The 23816-nt window shown below is 35.7% G+C and overlaps 2 protein-coding genes and 1 pseudogene across 2 annotated transcripts; all 3 read left to right on the top strand.

The window, feature by feature from the left end:
* Positions 1-3789: 3789 nt before the first annotated feature.
* On the top strand, positions 3790-5140 carry LOC105973404 (uncharacterized). Its single transcript, XM_012998424.2, has 2 exons — positions 3790-4759; positions 4896-5140. The coding sequence occupies exons 1-2, from the start codon at positions 3908-3910 to the stop codon at positions 4953-4955; spliced, it is 912 nt and encodes a 303-aa protein (XP_012853878.2). The 5' UTR covers positions 3790-3907; the 3' UTR covers positions 4956-5140.
* Positions 5141-20361: 15221 nt separating this feature from the next.
* Positions 20362-21010, top strand: LOC148771210 (uncharacterized). Its single transcript, XM_088817537.1, has 2 exons — positions 20362-20625; positions 20672-21010. Exons 1-2 carry the CDS (start codon positions 20362-20364, stop codon positions 21008-21010), a joined length of 603 nt encoding a protein of 200 aa, XP_088673663.1.
* A 202-nt stretch (positions 21011-21212) lies between these two features.
* On the top strand, positions 21213-23369 carry LOC148771209 (uncharacterized; annotated as a pseudogene).
* Positions 23370-23816: the final 447 nt, after the last annotated feature.

Here is a 23816-nt window from a genome sequence, read left to right as displayed (position 1 = left end):
TATATATATATATATATAGTTTTGTTGATAGTTATCCAGCTTTGATAATGTGGTCATGGTGGTATTTATGGGAGTCTAAGTTGATAGGGAAGGAGGTGGGGTTTTTGGTCATCCTATCTAGGGTTTGAAAAAAATGTAAGATAGCGAGAGGTACACTGCAATTGCGGCATGTATTTATGGCAAAAAGGAAATTAATAGTGGAGAATAGGAGGAGGAGAAGGAGCTTTCATTCAATTCAATTGTCTCAATGACTAGTCCCATTATACTTTTTTAAGATGATGCATGATAGCCTATTCGCTAGGTGTTTTTTGATGTGGTGGTGCTCTTTCTTCAAAACAAAATTCAGTCATAAGTTTGGGACTAGGTTTATCCAGCAATTGAATCATTATCGACCATATTTTTTGAAGAAATTTTTTAACCAACTCATTGGATTGAGTCGAAAATTTCAACCAGCCTATTTATAATGAGTTGGTTTATGGTTTCTAATATTATCAAAAGTTGTTGACTGATAATTATTGATCAACCAATTAACTCTATTAATTAGATTTTATTGAAATGTTGTTTTAATTCTATTGTTTTCTTCAAACAATTTCTAGATTAAGTGTATGATTTTTGTAAGTGATGAGTATTGGAATTCTCAAAATAGTTATTGTTTTAATTTAAACCATTAACAAATAAAACAAGTTGACATATATCTTCCACCAATTACATTATGCCTAAGCCGATGTTTAAAAAAGATGCTCACAAAAATTTCTCCAATTTTAGAATTGTATTTTTTTTGTCTGAGTTGCTATTAATTATTTTGAATTGATAATGGTGTAGTGACATGCAGAATATGCATGTTTTTACTTCAAAATTTGGATTTTATTTTAAGTGAACTAGGTGACGCATACGTACCTATCAATCGACTTATTTCGGAACCAAATATTCGCTTACCAACCATCAACCGACCCACAAAGGTTGAATCGGTAATGGTTTAAATTTGTAAGTAAAATTAGTTTGTTGGATGAGTCGTTTTTTAGGCCTGTAATCGACCGACTCAACCTAATCTCAGCCCTAAGTATGCTTCAACCTAATCTCAGCCCTAAGTACAAGCATATAGCCAGTCTTTATTGAGATCGAGCAATCCTCTTTTTTTCAATTGGGGGGGGGGATATCAGTACATAGAGAGCTAAAGAGATAATAGTAGGTAGAATTGTATATGCTAATTAAATCACATAATCACATAAACTGAAAACAAAGAAATTTTAAATTTAGAAAAAAATCGACACATGCGCACACATTATGTTATTTTAGTCAAAATTATCCTCACATGCGCAACACCTTTAGAGAGAGAGAGATCTAGAGAGAGAGAGAGAGAGATCTATAGAGAGAGAGAGAGAGTATGTGGTTCTCTTTATAGTGAAAAGGACATGAGAAGTCTATCCATCCCCAGTCAAAAAAGGAAGTAGCCACAGGCAGAGGCAGGAGGACCTCGGCTAGTATATATGTTGTATGTATATATGCATATAATTGTCCTTTGTAACATATGCTGGGGTCATCACCCCACGTGGAACCTTACCTTTGCCCATTTCATTTTGTCATGCAATTAATTTTTATTGTTGAAATCAAATTCAATTCATTCGGTATTTTGTCAATTTTGTTCACGTGAAGTCGCACAATTAATTGTATTACAAGTGCTTCTTGTCCACTTAAACCCACCCATGGATAAATTACAATCATTGCTGCTAAATTTAGTGTTCATCCATTTTTAAGTGTGTTTGAGGAAAACAGATCAGCATCTTCCTTTAGATATTTTGAACATAAATAAGGTGTTATAATTTTCGGTAAATTTACGAAAATGTGACTTTTCACGGATATTTTTTATTTTATTTTTATTTCTAGTGAATAGACTTTACACAATTTTAGATATTTTCTTTTATTTCTCACCTATTTAACAGAAGTATAATAGACAGTACACAGTTTCTGTTAAAAAAAAAAACACGATCAACAGTTTATTGGAGGTGGATTTTGGTTACTATGGATAGCTGTGGATGTTTTTCGTTATTTACCCTAAGTTCAGGGGGGTTTCGTAATTTACCCTATAATTTTACTCTAAATTAAAAACAAATTGAATTGGACAAAATGTTGCATGATATAACATGTTCGTAATATTATTTATAAATTTAGTAGCCAAAATAAACAAGTGTTAACTAAGAATCATATACATAAATTACGAGTTCGTATTTTGAACTGAAAACGATATGTTTTGATCTAATTAAGCTCCAAACATCTTGTCGACGTTTATAGGAGATTATAATTAGTTTCACCCGGCCAATCACGTTTGTAATTAACTCATTTCATGTTCAATCAATTCTCATGAAAATTACAGTGATACCCTTCACTTGATAGATAATTAAATGTGAATAGATACATAATTATGTGAGCAAGAATATGTTCGCGTACTGAACCACTTAAAACATTGTGTGACACGTTAGAGTTTGCCTGGCAATTATATACAATGGCACTCAAATCATATCACGTGTTGATAACAATTCCAACCCTAGAAAGCAGTTAAGTAAGCAAGAGATTATATCTTCATTAAAGTGGTGAATGTGGGATATATTTACGATGATATCGATTTGTGATTCATTATTTTTCTTTCCAATTTTGCATGGGATATAAGGAATGCACCCGTATAGATATGACCACGGTCCGGTTCTAGGTCGAAATCGGCTGGCCAAGGCTCGGAAAATGCCAACCCTTAACGGGCCCTTGAAGCACAATCATGATTATGTAGTGTTAAATATTATATTTTTCTTATCATCAGAATGATATATATATATATATATATATATATATATATATATATATATATATATATATATATATATATATATATATATATATATATAGATTCTTATTCATTGTAAAACTTAGGCCTATGTGTACTTCTAAAATGTAAAGTAAAGTAGAGAATATTTACAAAACGTACTTCATGTAAATAGAAATAACAATTTATTAATCACATAACTAAACACATTAGTTTTTGTTAGCATTCTATGTTTCTTTGATTTTGTTTCTCATTTTTCTGACAATTTGAATAATCATAGTGTTATTTATTTTATTTTTTTTGTTGCAATTAACTATGTTTTTGGTTTGTTTCGTGTAGATTTACACGAAACAGAAATTTCTGCTTGGTGTGAATCTACACGAAACAAACCAAAAACTTCAAAATTCCTCTACTTCGTGTTAAGAACGAAACACAAAATGGGCAAGAAATGCAGATGCCCATTTCGTGCTTCCTAGCACGAAACCAATGAATCTTTTAATGTTTTTCAATTCGACCTAAACTAATTCCAACTGATGCAATTTGTTAACTAAACAAAAAAAAACATTAAATTTACGTAAAGAATTTCAAGTCTTAATTACCTCATTTTTTTTTTTGTCGAATTGCTCGTTTAATTTACGAGATTTCGAAAATGGTTTGAGGATTTTTGTTTTTTTTTTTTTGAGAGAGTTTGAGAGAATTGTGAGTACTTTTGAATAAAAAGTTACAGATGAAATAAAGTCGCATATTAAACCAGCAAAAGTAGCTCGCATTATGAATAGCATTTCAGTAAAGTAATGCATCTCCTATAGTTGCTTTCAATGCCTGTCTTATCAAGTTAAAGCACCAGGTTGGTTATGCCATGCGGGAATTTCTCTCTCTCTCTCTCACACACATACACACTAGGAGGAAAGAGGTAGAGAGAGAAACAGTCGAGCACTGTAATATATAGTGGGCTGTCCTTCTCAACCAAAAGCTATATCATAAATGAGCTATAACCTAGCTTCCTGGAATATATGTGGTTCCATTCATCTATATCAGCTTTAGCATGAATAGTTTCCCCACTGATATTTTGGGTTGTAATACACACCCATTCTTATGTATATATATTTAGATAATTTTTTCCAGTTCAGTACAATCAATTTCAACAACAAGATGAACTACAATAATCCTACTAATTATTACAGTACTACCACCGATCCTTTTCCAGAAAATGACATCAATTCCACTCCCCCTTTTATATTCCCCTTCCCGAATTCCCCTCACAACATGGAATACGAATACAATTACGACGACCTCCAATTCCTCGATCTCTTCTCTCTCCACCAATCCCAATCCCAATCCCAATCCAGTACTATCATAATTACCAATATGCCCGAAAATTCAAACAATCAAGGGAAAGAGATTCACCAACAGATTCCAAATAGTACCGTTGCTACGACGGCAACGGTTAAAAAGAAGAAGAAAGACAGGCACAGCAAGATCGAGACGGCGCGTGGGCCACGCGACAGGCGGATGAGGCTATCTCTGGAGGTCGCTAGAAAGTTCTTCGACCTCCAGGACTTGCTCGGCTACGACAAAGCGAGCCGAACCGTCGAGTGGCTGCTACGGAGCTCGAATTCCGCCATTAGAGATCTCTCCGTCGATAGTAATCGAAGAAGCTGCTCTACCCTAGTTACGGTAACTGGTGGTGCCGCCGCTACTAACAGTAATACTACTGCTTCGTCCACAATGGGCGAAGAGGAAGTTGTTTCGAATTCGTCGAAAAAACCGAAACCAAAACCGAAAGCGAAAAAGAAAATTAGGTCAACTGTACCGAGAGAGTCGAGGAGAGAGGCGAGAGAGAGGGCTAGAGAGAGAACAAGTCAAAAAAGACGGCTGAGTACTGAAACTACTGTACCATTAACTATTGCTCAAGATTTGAGCTCGGTTCTTGGTAATTCGCATCAGGTGAACATTTTATTAATTGATTTTTTTTCTATGCTAGCTGCTGTTTAAAGACCTAATTATTATAATTAATTAAAAAAAAGTACTATATATTTAACCCTAATTTAAAAGTTTTGGATCTTGCTTAATTTATTTGCAGAATCAGCAGATTGGGGAGTTTGAGTTGTGCGCATGGGATGCATACAACAGTTCTAATTAAATAATCTAGGTTGTTGTATATTTAATTGGATGATTAACTTGTGTTTTAATTGTGGTTGATTAATTAATTAGGTTCTTATGTTTGATTGAAATTTTCCTGTGTATTGAATTTGTTGGACAAATTAATTTCTTTGTTAATCCCTGTATTTATGTTTCATTCTATTATAGTACACCTTATCTCTCAAACGCACTATTTCAATCCCCCATCTCTAATACAGAGATCTCATCAACTTCCTTTTAGTTTACTTTCTATTTACTTCTCAATTTCATTCCAAGAAAATTTCCTTCTAAATATTTATTCCTTAATTACTCTCTATTTACCTCTAAATAATTATTCCTTTATTATCATCATCATTATATTCCATGATATTCTATGACAAAAACATAGAAATTTGGAAACCAAAGGCAAATTTTGGATTGAAGAATTTGATTTAAAGAAGGGATTTGGAGGAAGGATTTCAAATGACTCCGTATGAAGTTATTTGAACTTCACAAGAATAACTAATTCAGAACTAAAAGAAGGGCCGGAGATTTGAAATACATCATCAAATACCTGCAAGAGATTTGTTATTTATGGATTTGAAATTCCAACTCCCGATTCAGCATAAAAATTTGGATCTAACTTAGAATTTTACTAAAGTGAAAAAACTAAATTCAATTCCACTAAAACAAATCGAGAAAAATGGAAATTAGGGTTCCGGATATGAAATGAAAATAGTTGTACTACAATAAAAACACAAATTCGAATCAAAATTGTTGGACTTCATAAATTCCATTTTTAACATCCATCCATAATACAAAATACATAACAGTATCTTATATTACATATGTATTTTTTGGAGGAAAAAAAATTGATATTATTTGCAGTATGTGTTTGGAAATTAAAATTGGGCTAGAAATCAGGATCCTATATATATATATATATATATATATATATATATATAAAAGATCCAAAAAATTGATAATTTTGGAATTCTATCAGGTTGAAAATTTTGCTCCAAATTCGAAAAATGTCGAATTGAAATTGGCGAAATTCGAAAATGACGTTTCACTTTTGACCCCAAATGTAGTATATAGAATCATATTTTCTTTGCATCCTTAAAATCTTAACCGTTGTAAGCTTTCAATATTGTAAATTATGCAGTATCATTTGGCATTTTGGCTGTACATTTATATTTTATAATACAAATTTCTTTTTGAAAAATTTTATGGTCCCGAATTCGTTTAATACAGAGGTGTTGTCTAAAGTGTTATGACACTTGAACAAACATGCAGCGGAAATATAAAGATAAAGAGAACAATACTCAGAATTAAAAATGTTCACAAGTAAAGACTTGTGAACTTGCCCTTTACAGGACGGAAAAATATATATTAAAATCAGTATTCCAAGAATACAAACAGAAGAAGTGCGAAAACTTCTTCCTTATGAATGAATCTTTTTCAAGATCATTCTTACAATCAAATCTAGATACTAAAAGAAAAATATTAAAAATTCTAGATTTCAAAGAATGTACTCTTAAGGAGTACGTACAACAGATCCTAGAAACACTCTAAAATTCTCGAGATTAAATTTCAGCTTTCTTTTTGTTTCCACGAAATCTGTTTCAATCTTGAGTCTTGAGTTTGGTATTTATAGACTTGCCAAGCTTCCACTCCTCAGCCCATGATCTGCAAGAAAACCAACCACAAGAGCACTCAAGATAATGGGTTAGTGGGTTAGTTAGGAAGTTAGAATAAAAATCCACTAATTACTACTTGGCCCACTAAGTCATAACACTTAGCCCACTAAGTAATAACTAAAATTTAGTTTGAAAGTAAGAGAGTTAAAAACACTTTTATAAAATATAACAACGTGTTTCACTTTTTACATTATGTCTCTCTCCATAAAAAACGGGACCGTAAAAGTATAAATATATAATGAGAAATCAAAAACTAAATGTATCCAAAGAATTGGATAACAAATATTTTTTAGAATACATATTGTTGGCGCCAGATTTCTTATGTGGAAGATTGAGGAAATCTGCCAAAATATGAAATTAAGATGGGTAAATATTGGCCTATTCTATGCTATACCCGGTGAACTTCACCGGGTGTTTACGATTTTGACATGTGGCATTTAATAATATAAATAGTTAATTATGTAAAATTTATTTGTTTGCAAAAAGATTAAGGGATAATTTGACAAACACCCCTCATTAGTCCCCTCTAATTACAATAAGTCCAAATTTTTTTCTTATTTTTGAGTTAAATCCAAAACAATTAAAATTAATAAAAGTTAATATAGTTTGACAATTAATTATAACCTTTTCCCTTATCACGTTTCTTTATATTTTATATTTTATATTTTATACTCAGTTATTCAATATTTCTCTGTTAAGTCCCACATCCAAACCCTAGATCTGTCGTTCATTCTTTTCTACATAGACCACACCTATGCTGCCCTGCCCCGCCACCACCACCACCACCTCTGTCCAACAGAAAAGTTTGCTGCCGCGGCAAACAGTGGGGGAGCAAGGCGGAGAGGATCGAGCCCAGAGTTGTGTCCTGCAGTTACACGACACCGGATCCAAATTTACTCCAGCGACTATCTACGGCAGTAAATCGGCGATGGCGGCGGGAGCGTTCGTGTCGAAAACCACCGTATCCTTCCACCAGGTGCGGAGGCTCTCCGACGAGCCGGTCAACAGGGTGCCTTTCTCCGGCAGGATGCCGTAAACGAAGCCCTAGCCCTTGCAGACATCCATGATTTTGAGCATGTTTTTGAGATCGACTCTTGGGCTCGGGATATTTTCTTCCGGCGAGATTGCTCGACCCGGGGCTGTGAACCAGGCCGGGCTTTGAACTTCTTCATCAGGGCCCGGTCATTCCACCACAGATGGAATTGGCCCTGCACCACTCTTGCGTCGTCGGCCCCTTTCTCTTCCCTCTCCATCGTCGCAGCCTTATTTGCTCTCTCTCCACCGCCGTGCAGCCTCTTCAATTAGATGCCATTAGCAATCGTCTGTTCCATTCTTGTTTGTTTATCGGTAATAGTGGAATGTTTCATGAGTGTTGATTATTCGTGATTTAGATGTTAAGGACCGGGGCATTCACGTGTTGTTTTGTGAATCACTAGTATATAAATCAAGAGGTGTCATATGTGGCAAAGAAGGAAGTTCGTTTTAAGAAATTACAGAGTGGTTTTCGTACTTTTTACGCTAACTGTGTAAGTGCATAATAGTCGTGGTTTTAACACCGTTCGAAATAATGTTAATGTGAATGCACATGGTTTTTCTCCCCCATTGTTATGTGGTTTTTAGCATCTAGTCGATCGATCCTTTTAAATTACAAATTGGATTTGACACCCGGATTTCAAAGTTAAAAGAAAGAGTGGTTTTTGCACGCATAGTGGTTTTTGCACGCATAGTGGTTTTCATTAATTATATAGTCATTTTCGTTAAATGATAAGTTTTCAGTAAATTTTTGTAATCGAATTTGTTAATTACACAGTGATTTTCGTTAATTACAGAGTTTTTTTCATTAATTATAGAGTGGTTTTTGTTAATTGATAAGTTTTTAGTGATTTTGTAATGGAATTTGCTAATTACATAGTGATTTTCGTTAATTTACAGAGTGATTTTCATTAATTAGATAGTGGTTTTTATTAATTACATAGAGATTTTCGATAAATTTATAATGGATTTTCGTAACGGCATATTATAATCACATATAGTGATTTTTTGTAAGTTTATAGTGAATTTCAAGTTGTTAAAAATATTTTTTTTTTAAATTTAATTGAAAAACAACAATATAAAAAATAAAAAACCAAAATTAAGAAAATGAAAAATAAACTTTTTTAGAAACAAAATCGAATTTTTTTATGACGAAATCTAAAATAAGAAAAGAAATAAAACTGAGATTTTTTGAATTGATTTTGGAGCATTATTTTGGGCATAAATGTGAAGCATGATTTTGGGATATAAATTATGGAAAAGATTTGAGTGTAGATTATGTGTATAATTGTTTTGTTAATTTGAATAATTATATTAATTATACTAATAAATGGGGGCATATATGGGTTTTCAAATCCATTGAATTTATCTCAAAAACCATTAATAAATTATGGATTTATCAAGAATAAAAAACCCAATGAAGGGTGTTTGGCATATTGCCCCAAAGATTAAATCATTAGAATCTCTTTAATGTAGTTAATAAGATTTTCTCTCTCCAATTATTTATTTATTCTCAATTACCTTTCCATTTTTCGATTCAGGGAAGAAAAATAAAACAATTACTCCTTCATTAACTGTGTTCTACCATTACTGCACTTCTTCACTATTTTAATTTTTATTAAGTTCTTTCACGATAAATTGCATTCTTTTTAAAACTCAAAGCACTGGAAAATAAGCTCTTGCTGTTTTCCACTTATGCTTATGTTCCATTTAATTGTAAAGCTTGTATTATCAATATCATTTTAATTTTGTCATTTGGGTGGGAAGCGACTATTACAGAAACTAAACAAATAATAGAGAAATGCATTATAATGGTGGAAGATGGTTAACGAAGGTGTAATTGAAGAATAAGGAAAGAATTGGAGAGAGAAAAGCATAATTGCCTATAATAAATTGATTCTATTGATTTATTTATTTCCTAAAATTAAAATTACATAATTAACTAGTTAATTTTTAAATGCCACATGTCATAATCTTAAGACAGCATAAAATAGACCGTAAATATTTAAAGTTCTTATTTTGTATATTTTTAATTATTTAGGACTTTATTTTATTTCCATATAATTATTTTAGATTAGATAACTCGGTTGTCCTTATCTAAAATAGAAAATAAATTGTATATGATTATATTTCCTTAGTATTCGATTTATTTAGGTTTAAGCAAGGGTTTGAAGACCTTATCTCCACTACCAAAAAACAAGGCTTTTGTGACAGAATTTTAGTGACGAACCTAATCTGTCATGATGAGTGACCAAATTAGTGACAAATTTGTGATCAATTTGAAACCAAAAATAATGCAATTTGTTGTGACAGGTATGTGATGAATTATGTGACTAATTGCGTGACGACGAATATTAGATCACATTTCGGTCACCGATTTTGCGACAAAAATTTATTCCGTGATAATATCAGTCACAACTGGTTTATGAATTTACACTTTAATTAGTATTAGTCACATATCGGTTACTAAGTTCTTCTCGTCACAAATGTGTCACATATAATTCGATCACAAACCCGTCATAGTCTAAGTTTTGTCACAAACAAATCTGAGAAGAACATTGGCACTTCTATCGAAGAACTACACATCAAAGTATTAAAGCGTTGCTAGGGCATTTTCGTAGTTGTTGTGGGATCTCTAGAGAGGTCATCCGTCATCTGAAGGGAGTACAAACTTGGAGCACGTCCAAGAAGTGCTGATAGAGGAGCTGCTGTGAAAAAGCAAAACGTTCAAGTTGTGTGCAAGAACGACATAAGATTTTAATAGTGAGTCTTTATTATTTTAATAACTCCCTACTAATGTATATTCTAAATCTGAACTAGAAAAATGTTGATTGAAGGTACTCGTGGATGTTGGGAACTTTTGTGTCCGAACCGTATTAAATTCTTGTGTTATTTATTATGTTTTTAGTAGTTAGAATATTGTGTTTACACAAGAACTATAGTTGCAACATACTACTGCTAACAAGTAACTATTACAACTAAATAAGATTAATTTCTATAAGCATATGTATCAATCAACAATTGGTATTAGAGCCGGCCTCACACTAGATATACATAGGACCGGCAACTGAGCCGAGTCTAATCGAAGCCCGATGACTCGACCTAATTATATTTTAGCCGAGCTAACTTTTTTAGTGAGCCGAGCCGAGTCTGAGCCATTTTACTAAACCCGATTTATATATGAGCCGAGTTTGAGCCTACTATGGCTCAACCCGAATAAGGCCCGACTATTTAAGTTTAATAAAATATATAATATATTTATTATTTTAATGTTATGACAACATACAAGTTACGACCACATTATTTTATTTTTCACATTTTGAAAAATAAAATGAATTAAGTAGTGGCGGTGACAATAAGTAAAATAGGAATCAAATACAAAATACCCACCGAAATCCAATTGATGAAATTTAACACCGAGATTTTGAGAATATAAAACGTTTCCAATAATAAGAGTTACTAATTTATTTTACTTCTTTCAAGCTTGTTTTTAAGATTTTCCAATAACTTGCAAAGATCGTTTAGGGATTTTTTGGATTGGCTTCAATGGAGGTAAATCTTGTTCATCACTTAGTTTTATAATTTTTTTTACTCATTACAGTTATATAGTAATGGGGCCCGATATAAACCTAAAACCCGAAAAAATACATGAGCCGAACTGGAGCCTATACTAATGATGTCCGATGATATGTGAGCTTGAGCCTATAGTAATGAGGCCCGATTGTATGTGAGCTTGAGCCGAGCCAAGCTCGGCTCAACATGCTCCGATTGACAGCCTTAGATATACATAGTGTTTGATTTTGGGAATTTAATTTCTATAAACATATAAATCAACAATTGGATACTATGGTTAAAGGGGCGTGTAATGCTTCATGAGGTGGTTCCTCTACGACAAAAGATCCTCATAGAATTTCACTCTTCACCGATTGTGGGCCATTCAAGAGAGCTTCACACATTCAAACGCATTTCGCAGTTTTTTTCGTGGCAAGGGCTCCGATCAGCGGTACGGCGATTTTGTGAGCGAGTGTAACACGTGCTAAACAAAGAAAGTTGATCATCATCGACCGGCGGGTCTGCTCGAACCATTGCAAAATATCACTTTTCATGTGGGCCGATCTAAGTATGAACGTTATTGAATGATTGCCGAGATCGCGAGGGAAAGATAAGATCTTCGTGGTAGTCGATCGACTATCAAAATACGCACACTTTATGACATTAACACATCAATACAATGCTAAATATGTAGCAGCTACATTTGTAAGAGGAGTGGTCAAATAACAAGGCCTGGCAACGTCAATTGTATCTGATCGAGACAAAGATCTTATGAGAATTTTTTTTGCGGGAGCTATTTCCCTTGCAAGGGACTACCTTGTGCACTAGTTCATCGTACCATCTCGAATCTGATGGCCAAACCGAAGTAGTAAACCAATGTCTTGAACAATATTTTAGGTTCTTCGTATACCTCAAACTAAGACAATGGGAATGGTATTTAGCATGGGCTGAATTTTGGTACAATACTTCGTTCCATCTGTTGGGGCCAGATTTCGGTTGTCGAGTATTGAAGAACTCCGCCAAGTGTTGGAAATTAAAGATCGGTAAAATATTTATTTTCATGTTTATTTTTGGAAATTATTTACGTCATACTTTATGTAGTTAGGACTTTTATTATATTTTCATATAATTGTTCGAGATTACGTACTATCTAAAATAGAGGTAGAAATTGTGTAGAATTATGTTTTCTAGTTACACGATTTCTTGAAGATCAAGCAAGAGATTGTGATACGAACCCCGTAGAACTTGTTACGAGACCCAATACCCTACGCGGAAGCAAGATCGAAAACACCCAAAAACAAAGATTCAAGTTTGACGGAAGCAAGGAACAATGACCCCATAGCTATAAAGAGCTAGAAACCATTATTATCAAGGTGAAATATAATATTGACCCCGTGGTTATAGAGAACCAGAAACCAATACTATGGCGCTAAGAAAATTACAAGAATCCACTTGTAAAATTCCGAAGAATGCTGTAGAACAGCGAAGGAGAATTGATCTCTCAAAATACTCAAATATTCAATAAAATTCGTCTTAGAAAACAAGTCAAATTGGCAACCTATTTATAAGGTCTAAAAAGACTCCTTTTTCACAAGGAAAAGGACTCCTACCTAAACTATAATAAGGAAACTTGTAAATAAGCAAATCCTAACCATAAAAGACTCTAAAATAATAAAAACATAATAAAACCTAAATTAAAAACGTGCATAATTAAATTAGATAACTTGATCTTCAAGTCGGCTTCTCGATCACCCTTCTTAACTCGCGACATTGGGCTGTGCACGTGCATGCAATTAAAGCTCAATTTCGACATTGTTCCACTTCGAATATCTCTTCGCTCAAAATATGAAAGTTGTAGATCTTTCAGTTAGCTTTCCGAATCATTTTGAATCAGCTCAATTGGACTTCGGATGCAAGAGTTATAACTCGAATGGTAAACTCTGCCAGAATAGGCGAGAATCTCGGATGCATGGAATTCGACTTGTCCAACGAATTTTCCTCTTCCTTTTCTTCCAATTCCTCAACAACGACTCTTCAAAGGCCTGATTAAAGCCTTTACTCTTCAACTCCAACACGAACGGCTCCATTAATCTCATTCGCTTTCTCTTCTTCCAATTCTTTGTCTTGGAGCTTGTGCGGATCGTATCATTCTCCCCCTCTTTAAATGGATTCGTCCTCGAATCCGGACAAATATTCCAATGAGTATAAACACAATCGATCTCAGAATCGATCTCTCTGTTTGGTAGCAAACTTACACATCTCTGCACCACATCGCAGAACACACCATCTTGCTGCCATTGAAATGTGTACGAACATGGATATTTTGTAGCTCGAAGTCCCAATGCGTCCAACCTCTGTATAGAGAATGGATGAAGCATCTCTCTAGGCACCGCCATCTCATCAACATTCACACTGAGAGTTTGCACTTTGCTTAGATCGGCATTAACTTCAATGCATGGCTGGATCATATCATTCTCCACCTCTTCAAAAGGATTCGTCCTCGAATCCGAACCTTCACTTTCTTCTTTTCGGAATAGTAATCAGAATCGAATACGTGCTCAACCTTTCTTTCCCATTGAATGTACGCCTCGGGATCACTCTTACCTTGAAAGGGTGGTATAATCAATTTCATTGAGCTACGGTTTTGATAAACTCCATCTTTTTCTCGACCAAAATATCCCCGGCTCGATCTATCCAATCCAGACCCTCGTCCCATACTCTCCCTCCTTGAAGTTGTAGCGTTAACACCAAAATTTCCATCACGATCTACCTCTTTATCGGGATAAGGTATAACTGGTTGGTGAACATCACGTCGTACGTACGGCCCTCGAACATGTTGATCTTTGCGTAGTTCCTTTAGTTGGGTAATAATTCCTTCCATCCGATCTTGGAGTTCCTGGAAGCGTTTATCCATTGGCGACATCCTACGCTGCTGAATTCTTTCTCCTTTATAACCGGCCTTCTCGGACATGAAGATTTTTTTTCTTTTTTTTTTTTTCTCTTTTTTTGACACTAATAAACCCTAACTTGGGCTGTAAGGAACACTAATAAGAACAAAATTCGACTTTTTTTTTTTTTTTTTTTTTTTTTTTTTTTTTTTTTTTTTTTTTTTTTTGGACTCTAGACAAAACCTATCTTAGACTCGAAGAAACTCAAAACAAATAACCAAAAATTCGATTTTTTTTTATTTTTGACTCTAAACAACTGAACGAATAATAAGAGAAAAGAGGACTAGAAGACTCGACAAAAGACAAAACAAAACTACGATGACACGAACAAGACTGACTCAAAATTAAAGATAAAGATAGGTGAAACCTGTTTTGGATGTTGGCTCTGGTTACCAACTGATACGAACCCCGTAGAACTCGTTACGAGACCCTAATACCTTACGCGGAAGCAAGATCGAAAACATCCAAAAACAAAGATTCAAAGGGTGGAACCGCGACCCGTTGCCTATAAAGAGGCAAGAACCTTGGTATGTGAAGACGCCACAATCGATTGCGAAAGATCGATTGGTAAGTCGGGGTGAACAAACGGAATCCACCGATATGTTCGAAGAGTTCTTAAAGAACCAAAGAGAATATTCTCAATTAAATCATCAAAATTCGTCCTCGAATCCGAATCTTCTTTTTCTTCAAGTGGTGGGGCGGTTTTGCACTTTTCATTCTCCTCGGGCTGCAACTCAATATTCTCACGTACTTCTTCCTCAACTAGCGCATCAATAACTCCCAAATCTGTTTGAGTGTTCTCCTTCTCAAAAGCATGACGAGTATCTTCCTTTTCAAGTGGCGATAAAGAATCACCCTTTCTCTTCAATTCCTCGTAGTCCGACCGCAAAGTCATGAATGGCTTATCCAAACAATCTGAAGCGACATGACCAAAACCCAAACACCAAAAACATTTAGTATCAATAATTGAATGAGATTGAGAAGAATAATAACCTCTTTCTTTAGTCTCATATGGAGGATCGAACGTCGCCTCTCTCGGTATTGATTCCCTATCTCGGTTTGATGAAGAGCTCCACCGTGATTTTCGACTCGGCGATCTCTTTTCTTTTAACTCAGTAGCTTTCCTCAAGCTTTGCATCTTCAATTCCCTATAATAAAGGGCAGGAACGAACCTCTTCCTCATCACTGCCTTCATGGACTCCCAATCATCAATTGGTGGTTCACCACAGCGCCGCCTAGTTAAGACATATTGGTCCCACCAACTAATTGCATAGTCAATGAATGCTTTGACGGCGAGCTTCACTTTCTTCTTTTCAAGTCGACTTCTCGATCACCCTTCTTAACTCGCGACATTGGGCTGTGCACGTGCATGCAATTAAAGCTCAATTTCGACATTGTTCCACTTCGAATATCTCTTCGCTCAAAACATGAAAGTTGTAGATCTTTCAGTTAGCTTTCCGAATCATTTTGAATCATCTCAATCGGACTTCGGATGCGAGAGTTATAACCCGAATGGTAAACTCTGCCAGAATAGGCGAGAATCTCGGATGCATGGAATTCGACTTGTCCAACGACATCTTCTCTTTCTTTTCTTCCAATTCCAAGCCACGGACTCTTCAATAGTCTTATTCAGCCATTTACTCTCCATGGACAGCTCGAATAATGTCTTTAAACTCGTACGCTTTCGCGTCTTCCAATTCTTTGTCATGGAGCATCTCTGGATCGTATCATTCTCCCCCTCTTTAAAAGGATTCGTCCTCGAATCCGGACAAATATCACAAGGAGTATAAACAAAATTGACTTCATGATCAACCTCCCTCTTTGGCAGCATACTAACACATCGTTGCACCACATCGCAGAACACACCATCTTGCAGCCATTGAAATGTGTACGAACATGGATATTTTGTAGCTCGAGTTCCCAATGTGTCCAACCTCTGTATAGAGAATGGATGAAGCATCTCTCTAGGCACCGCCATCTCATCAACATTCACACTGAGAGTTTGAACTTTGCTTAGATCGGCATTAACTTCGATGCATGGCTGGATCATATCATTCTCCACCTCTTCAAAGGGATTCGTCCTCGAATCCGAACCTTCCATTTCTTCTTCAAGTGGTGGGGCTGTTATGCACTTTTCATCCTCCTTGGGCTGCAACTCTAAAATATCGTCTTGCATCCCTTCAATTTTTACACCAATGCTTTCCACGATGCCTTGAACATTTTCCTCCATGGGAATTTCAATGTTATCATTCCTCTGAGGTGGTGACACGTAAATAATATTTTTCTCCTTTGTAGAATCATCCTCAATGTTGGACCACAAGTTCACGAATTGCTTGCTCGGACACTCTCCTCCCTTAGTCTTGAATTGCTGCTCGGTTTTCGATTTCTCTCTTTTAGGCTTTTGTAACGATTCTCTCACCATGCTTGTTGGATAACTCCTTTGCGATTCCCAACTCGGCGAACTCTGTTCTTCTAACTTAGTAGCTTGCCTCAACCTTTGCAATTGTAAGTCCCTATAATATTGTGAAGGGACAAACCTCCTTCTCATGATTGCCTTCATGGACTCCCAATCTTCAATTGGTGGTTCGCCACAGCGGCGCCTACTTAAGACAAATTGGTTCCACCAAGTAATTGCATAGTCAATGAACGCTTCGACGGCGAGCTTCACCTTCTTCTTTTCGGAATAATAATGACAATCGAATACGAGCTCAAGCTTTCTTTCCCATTCAATGTACGCATCAGGATCACTCTTACCTTGGAAAGATGGTATTGTCAACTTGATAGACCTGATGTTTTGATAAACGCCATCTCTTTCTCCACCAAAATTGCCTCGGCTCGATGTTTCCAATTTGGACCCTCGTCTCATACTCTCCCTCCTTGATTTTGTAGCATTCACACCAAAATTTCCATCACAATCTACCTCTTTATCGGGATAAGGTATGACTGGTTGGTGAACATCACGTCGTACGTATGGCCCTCGAACATGTTGATCTTTGCGTAGTTCCTTTAGTCGGGTAACAATTCCTTCCATCCGATCTTGGAGTTCTTGGAAGCGTTTGTCCATTGACGTCCTACGCTGCTCAATTCTTTCTCCGTAATAACCGGCCTTCTCGGACATGATCAAAGAAATATATATATATATATATATATATATATTTTTTTTTTTTTGAGACACTAACAAACTCTTAGACTCTAAGAAGCTTCAACAAAAACAAATTTCGAATATTTTTTTTTTTTTTTTTTTTTGTGACGAAGACTCAAGACAAAACCTAACTTAGACTCTAAGAAGCTTCAAACAAAAATAATTTCGAATTTTTGTTTTTTTTTTTTTCTTTTTTTTTTGTTTTTCGTTTCGTATCAGTTGGTAACCAGAGCCAACATCCAAAACAGGTTTCGCCTATCCTTTATCTTAATTGTTGAGTCAGTCCTTTCTTTCGTGTCTTCGTTTTGTTTTTTTGTTTCGTATCAGTTGGTAACCAGAGCCAACATCCAAAACAGGTTTCACCTATCTTTATCTTTATTTTTGAGTCAGTCTTGTTCGTGTCATCGTAGTTTTCTTTTGTCTTTTGTCGAGTCTTCTAGTCCTCTTTTCTCTTATTCTTCGTTCAGTTGTTTAGAGTCAAAAAAAAAAATCGAATTTTTGTTTATAGAAAAGAGGACTAGAAGACTCGACAAAAGACAAAACAAAACTACGATGACACGAACAAGACTGACTCAAAATTAAAGATAAAGATAGGTGAAACCTGTTTTGGATGTTGGCTCTGGTTACCAACTGATACGAAACGAAAAACAAAACGAAGACACGAAGATAGGTGAAACCTGGCTCTGATACCAACTGATACGAACCCCGTAGAACTTGTTACGAGACCCAATACCCTACGCGGAAGCAAGATCGAAAACACCCAAAAACAAAGATTCAAGTTTGGCGGAAGCAAGGAACAATGACCCCATAGCTATAAAGAGCTAGAAACCATTATTATCAAGATGAAATATAATATTGACCCCGTGGTTATAGAGAACCAGAAACCAATACTATGGCGCTAAGAAAGTTACAAGAATCCACTTGTAAAATCCCGAAGAATGCTGTAGAACAGCGAAGGAGAATTAACTCTCAAAATACTCAAATATTCATTAAAATTCGTCTTCTAAAATAAGCCAAATTGGCAACCTATTTATAAGGTCTAAAAAGACTCCTTTTTCACAAGGAAAAGGACTCCTACCTAAACTATAATAAGGAAACTTGTAAATAAGCAAATCCTAACCATAAAGAACTCTAAAATAATAAAAACATAATAAAACCTAAATTAAAAACGTGAATAAGTAAATTAAATAACTTGATCTTCAAGTCGACTTCTCGATCACCCTTCTTAACTCGCGACATTGGGCTGTCCACTTGTAAAATTCCGAAGAATGCTGTAGAACAGCGAAGGAGAATTGATCTCTCAAAATACTCAAATATTCAATAAAATTCGTCTTAGAAAACAAGTCAAATTGGCAACCTATTTATAAGGTCTAAAAAGACTCCTTTTTCACAAGGAAAAGGACTCCTACCTAAACTATAATAAGGAAACTTGTAAATAAGCAAATCCTAACCATAAAAGACTCTAAAATAATAAAAACATAATAAAACCTAAATTAAAAACGTGCATAATTAAATTAGATAACTTGATCTTCAAGTCGGCTTCTCGATCACCCTTCTTAACTCGCGACATTGGGCTGTGCACGTGCATGCAATTAAAGCTCAATTTCGACATTGTTCCACTTCGAATATCTCTTCGCTCAAAATATGAAAGTTGTAGATCTTTCAGTTAGCTTTCCGAATCATTTTGAATCAGCTCAATTGGACTTCGGATGCAAGAGTTATAACTCGAATGGTAAACTCTGCCAGAATAGGCGAGAATCTCGGATGCATGGAATTCGACTTGTCCAACGAATTTTCCTCTTCCTTTTCTTCCAATTCCTCAACAACGACTCTTCAAAGGCCTGATTAAAGCCTTTACTCTTCAACTCCAACACGAACGGCTCCATTAATCTCATTCGCTTTCTCTTCTTCCAATTCTTTGTCTTGGAGCTTGTGCGGATCGTATCATTCTCCCCCTCTTTAAATGGATTCGTCCTCGAATCCGGACAAATATTCCAATGAGTATAAACACAATCGATCTCAGAATCGATCTCTCTGTTTGGTAGCAAACTTACACATCTCTGCACCACATCGCAGAACACACCATCTTGCTGCCATTGAAATGTGTACGAACATGGATATTTTGTAGCTCGAAGTCCCAATGCGTCCAACCTCTGTATAGAGAATGGATGAAGCATCTCTCTAGGCACCGCCATCTCATCAACATTCACACTGAGAGTTTGCACTTTGCTTAGATCGGCATTAACTTCAATGCATGGCTGGATCATATCAGATTGTAAGGCTAATCTTGAGCCTATATAAAACCTTACAAACTATTGAAGATCGTTGCGCTTTTTATTGGAGAGAAACACATCGACGTTTTGGAGCGTTACTCAGGCATTGTGTGAAACAGTATTGTGCCCTCGTGGCTTTGTGCCAGCATATATAGATTTGCTATATAGATCTTGTTGGAATATTTTATATATAAGTGTGGAATTTCAAACCATATTCGGGCTTACAAATGTGAAGATTTGTCGGTTACAAAATTGGCTTTCATGTCTCCTCTGACTTCTTTATTTTGACCCAATATTAAATTATATTTATGGGCTGCATCCATTTTTGAAAGATACAAATCAGCTTTTCAAATATCAAATTCAAAGCCAATTATTCTGATTTTAATTCTACCATTTACTTCACTAATAAAACCCCCGATTTTGTTCCTATAAAAGGAGCTATGCTGATTTCATTTTTTCTCACTTTTTCATGTAACAAATTTCTCCACTTTACTTACTAAATTGTTATTCTTATCTTTTGTGTTCTTGCAAGTGCCGGGTGCAAGCTTCTTGCTTCACTTGATAGTGCGGTTTCTTGTGAAGCTACAACAACGACATAGGTTGGACTATTGTATTCTATAGGCGACACGATTGCGACCTTAATGCACCTCTTCAAGAAGGGATCGTGAAATTCGTCTTAAGAGAGCGACCTAGTCCGCCCCTCACCTTGCCTATCCGATGAATTATTTATAACTTTCGCAGCAGATTTCCAACAATTTAAGACGAATTTTATTCATTCCCAATGGAGAGGCCTGCTTCTATTGTAACTTTTGCTGCCCTTACCAGAACAAACGAGCTCAACCGACCATTCCGCTTCAATGGGCAGTTCTTTCGACAATGGGCTAAGAATGTGTTGTTCTACTTGAAACTCATGAAAGTCGCGTGGATCATTACCGATGGCAATCCCAATCACATAGACGCTGATGCATTTGACGAACAACAAAAACGAGATCACGACACGTTGCTCAAAAAATGGGTCGACTATGAGGAAGACTGTAGAAATTATATACTCAACTGTCTTTCCGACGAGTTGTATGATTTCCAGCTCTTACTCGTCCGCGAGGAAAATTTGGGTAGCCTTGAAAGACAAATACAACTCCGAAGAAGTTGGCACTAAGAAGTACGCATGCATTCTATATTTTAACTTTCGCATGGTGGAAGAGAAACCGGTGCTCGAACAAATCCATGATCTCCAAATGATTGTCCACGACATCGAAACGGAGGCCATCAAGATCGACGAACAAATGCAAGTCGCCGCCATAATCGACAAGCTACCGGAATCGTGGAAGGAATTCCAAAAAACGGTTCTACACAAACAAAGCGAATTGAAGTTGGTCAATCTTATGGCACGGCTCCGAATGGAGAAAGAAGCAAGGAAACAAGATAAATGAAGTTATCACGAAAATGTACATTTAGTTTCTCCAAATAATGGACCTAAAAAGAATTATGCTCACCTTAAACTTAAGGGTAAATTTATGAAGTCCAATGGAAATAATAAATTTACATCTAACAAGTATCCTAGTCAGAATTTACTCTATGGCCCAAACAAAGGTTACCATACTCCATTTTATAATCGGCCACCATTGAGAAACAATGGTTATGCACTTAATGGTTGCTTTGTCCGTGGATAACCAAGTCACAAGGCAAAAGACTGTAATCATCAAAAAACCGGTGCTCCACAGGCAAATGTAACACAAACTGTTGAAGAGCCATTAGTGGCAATGGTCACCGAAATCAACATCCTTGAAAATAATGATGGGTGGTGGTTAGATACTGGTGCGTCGAGGCACGTGAGTCACGACAAAACCTTGTTCAAAACTTATACCTCGTCCGAGGATAACAAGGTGCTGCTTGGTGATTCACACACTGTGAGTGTGATAGGCATGTTTGATGTCCACTTGAAGTTTACTTCAGGCCGTGTGGTCATTCTGAGGATTTTCTTCATGTTCCTGCAATTAGAAAGAAATTAGTTTCTGGTTTTATGCTTAATAAGGCTGGCTTCAAACAAGTCATAGAGGCTGATCAATTTGTACTTTCTAAGGTGGTGCATTTGTTGGTAAAGGCTATGCTTGTGATGGCATGTTTAAACTCAATGTTGAAATAAATGATGTTTCTGCGTATGTTGCTTCTTGTGTTAATATGTGGCATGCACGTCTTTGTCATGTTAATAGTAAATATGTGAAAAATACGAGTAAAGTAGGTATAATACCTAATTTTCATAATGATTTTGAAAAAATGTGAATATTGTAGTATGACTAAAATCACTAAACAACCCCATTTTAAAGTTGATAAAACGACCTAACTTTTAGAATTAATTCATTCTGATATTTGTGAATTCGAAGGTATTTTAACTCGAGGTGGCAAAAGATATTTTATTACTTTTATTGAAGATTTGTCAAGATATTGTTATGTTTATATTTTGAAAAATAAAAGTGATGCTTTTGAAAAACTTGTTATTTTTATTAAAGAAGTGGAAAATCGTTTTGAAAGAAAAATCAAGTCTCTTCGAACTGATAGAGGTAAAGAATATGATTCACTTGGCCTTAGATCTCATATTGAATCCTTAGGGATCGTATATCCTAAACAATGGCACGAGAAATTCGATCGTTGTATGCTTACTAGTGGTTTTAAATGCAATGAGAGTTATAAATGTATTTATTATATGTCTAGAGAAAAATTGCATGTTATTATATGTTTATATGTTGATGATTTGCTTATCTTCGACTCTAATATGGAAGTTGTGAATTTTGCTAAAGCCTTACTTAAAAGTAATTTTGATGTGAAAGATATGGGTGAAGCTAATGTGATACTTGGCATGAAAATAACTAGAGTAAATGAAGGTATATGTCTTGATCAATGTCGCTATGCTGAAAAAATCTTGAAAAAATATAATTATTTTGATTGCAATCCTATATGCACTTTTTTTTAATAATGTTGTTAAATTGCGTCCTACTTTAAGTGACAATGATGTGGTGGATTAAAAATTATATGCGAGTATCATTGGTAGCGTTAGATATGCTGATTGTACAAGGTCCGATGTTGCTTATGCTATTGGTGTGTTGAATCAATTCACACATACACCTAGTTCTGAACATTGGGAAGCTTTAAGAAGAGTCATGCATGGGTTATCTTAAGAGAATCATGGACTACGAAATATTTTATAAATCACATCCTGTTGCCGTTGAGGGTTTCAGTGATGCTGATTGGAATACTGAGTCTGATAACTCATTTTCTACCACTGGCTATGTGTTTTATTAGGTGGAGGAGCTATATGTTGGCGCTCAAAAAAGCAACATATTATAGAAAAATCCACCTTGGAGGCTGAGTTGATTGCACTAGCCTCAGCCACTGAAGAGGCAAGTTGGTTGCGAGATCTACTATATGAGATTCCAATGTGGGAAAAACCAATGCATCATGTTGATTGCACTAGCCTCGGCCACTGAAGAGGCAAGTTGGTTGCGAGATCTACTATATGAGATTCTAAAGTGGGAAAAACCAATGCCTCCTGTTTTGCTAAATTGTGATAGCAAAGCTGCGATTGGCCGAGTGCAAAACAAATTCTACAATGGTAAATCAAGAACCATTAGAAGAAAACATAGCACTATGAGGTCATATGTGAACAATGGTGATGTAACCATTGAGTTTGTGAAGTGATGTGACAATCTTGCGGATCCGTTTACAAAATCTCTAGCTAGAGAAAAAGTCTTGATAGCATCAAGGGGAATTGGACTAACGCCTAAAGAATTGTAAATGTTGTTGATGAGGATACTACCGCATAAAGACTAGAGATATATAAAAGTGCACACTTTTATAATCCATTCATATGATGCGTGTGCACTAATAAAGCTCGTCACGAATTGTGAGGATGAGACTTTGATCTCTTAATGATCTATAGTCCGAATGGGTGGGGTGTTGGAGTTACGTAAACATCCTTGATAGAATTCACCTATGTGAGTGTGGAAGTGGGGCCGCTTTCTATGAGAACTATAGGCTATTCTCTAGAGCAGTCAATAAAAATGGGGTAAGGCACAAGGCCGTTAATGTGCCGGCTTTAAAAAGCTTATTCGGGACACTCGAATATTATGTGTGCATTATAATTCTTCGTGCCCCAAGGATCACTGTTTCAAGGCTAAGTCCACTTTGATTCTAGTACGGAAAATATAGTGTACTAAGTGAAGGTTTCAAGGCATTGCCCAC

This window comes from Erythranthe guttata, chromosome 4 (assembly GCF_056151865.1).
Source record: "Erythranthe guttata isolate IM_541 chromosome 4, IM_541, whole genome shotgun sequence".
Lineage (NCBI taxonomy): Eukaryota > Viridiplantae > Streptophyta > Magnoliopsida > Lamiales > Phrymaceae > Erythranthe > Erythranthe guttata.
The sequence above is the reverse complement of the archived record's forward strand: the minus strand, read 5'-3'. Positions and strand labels throughout refer to the sequence as shown.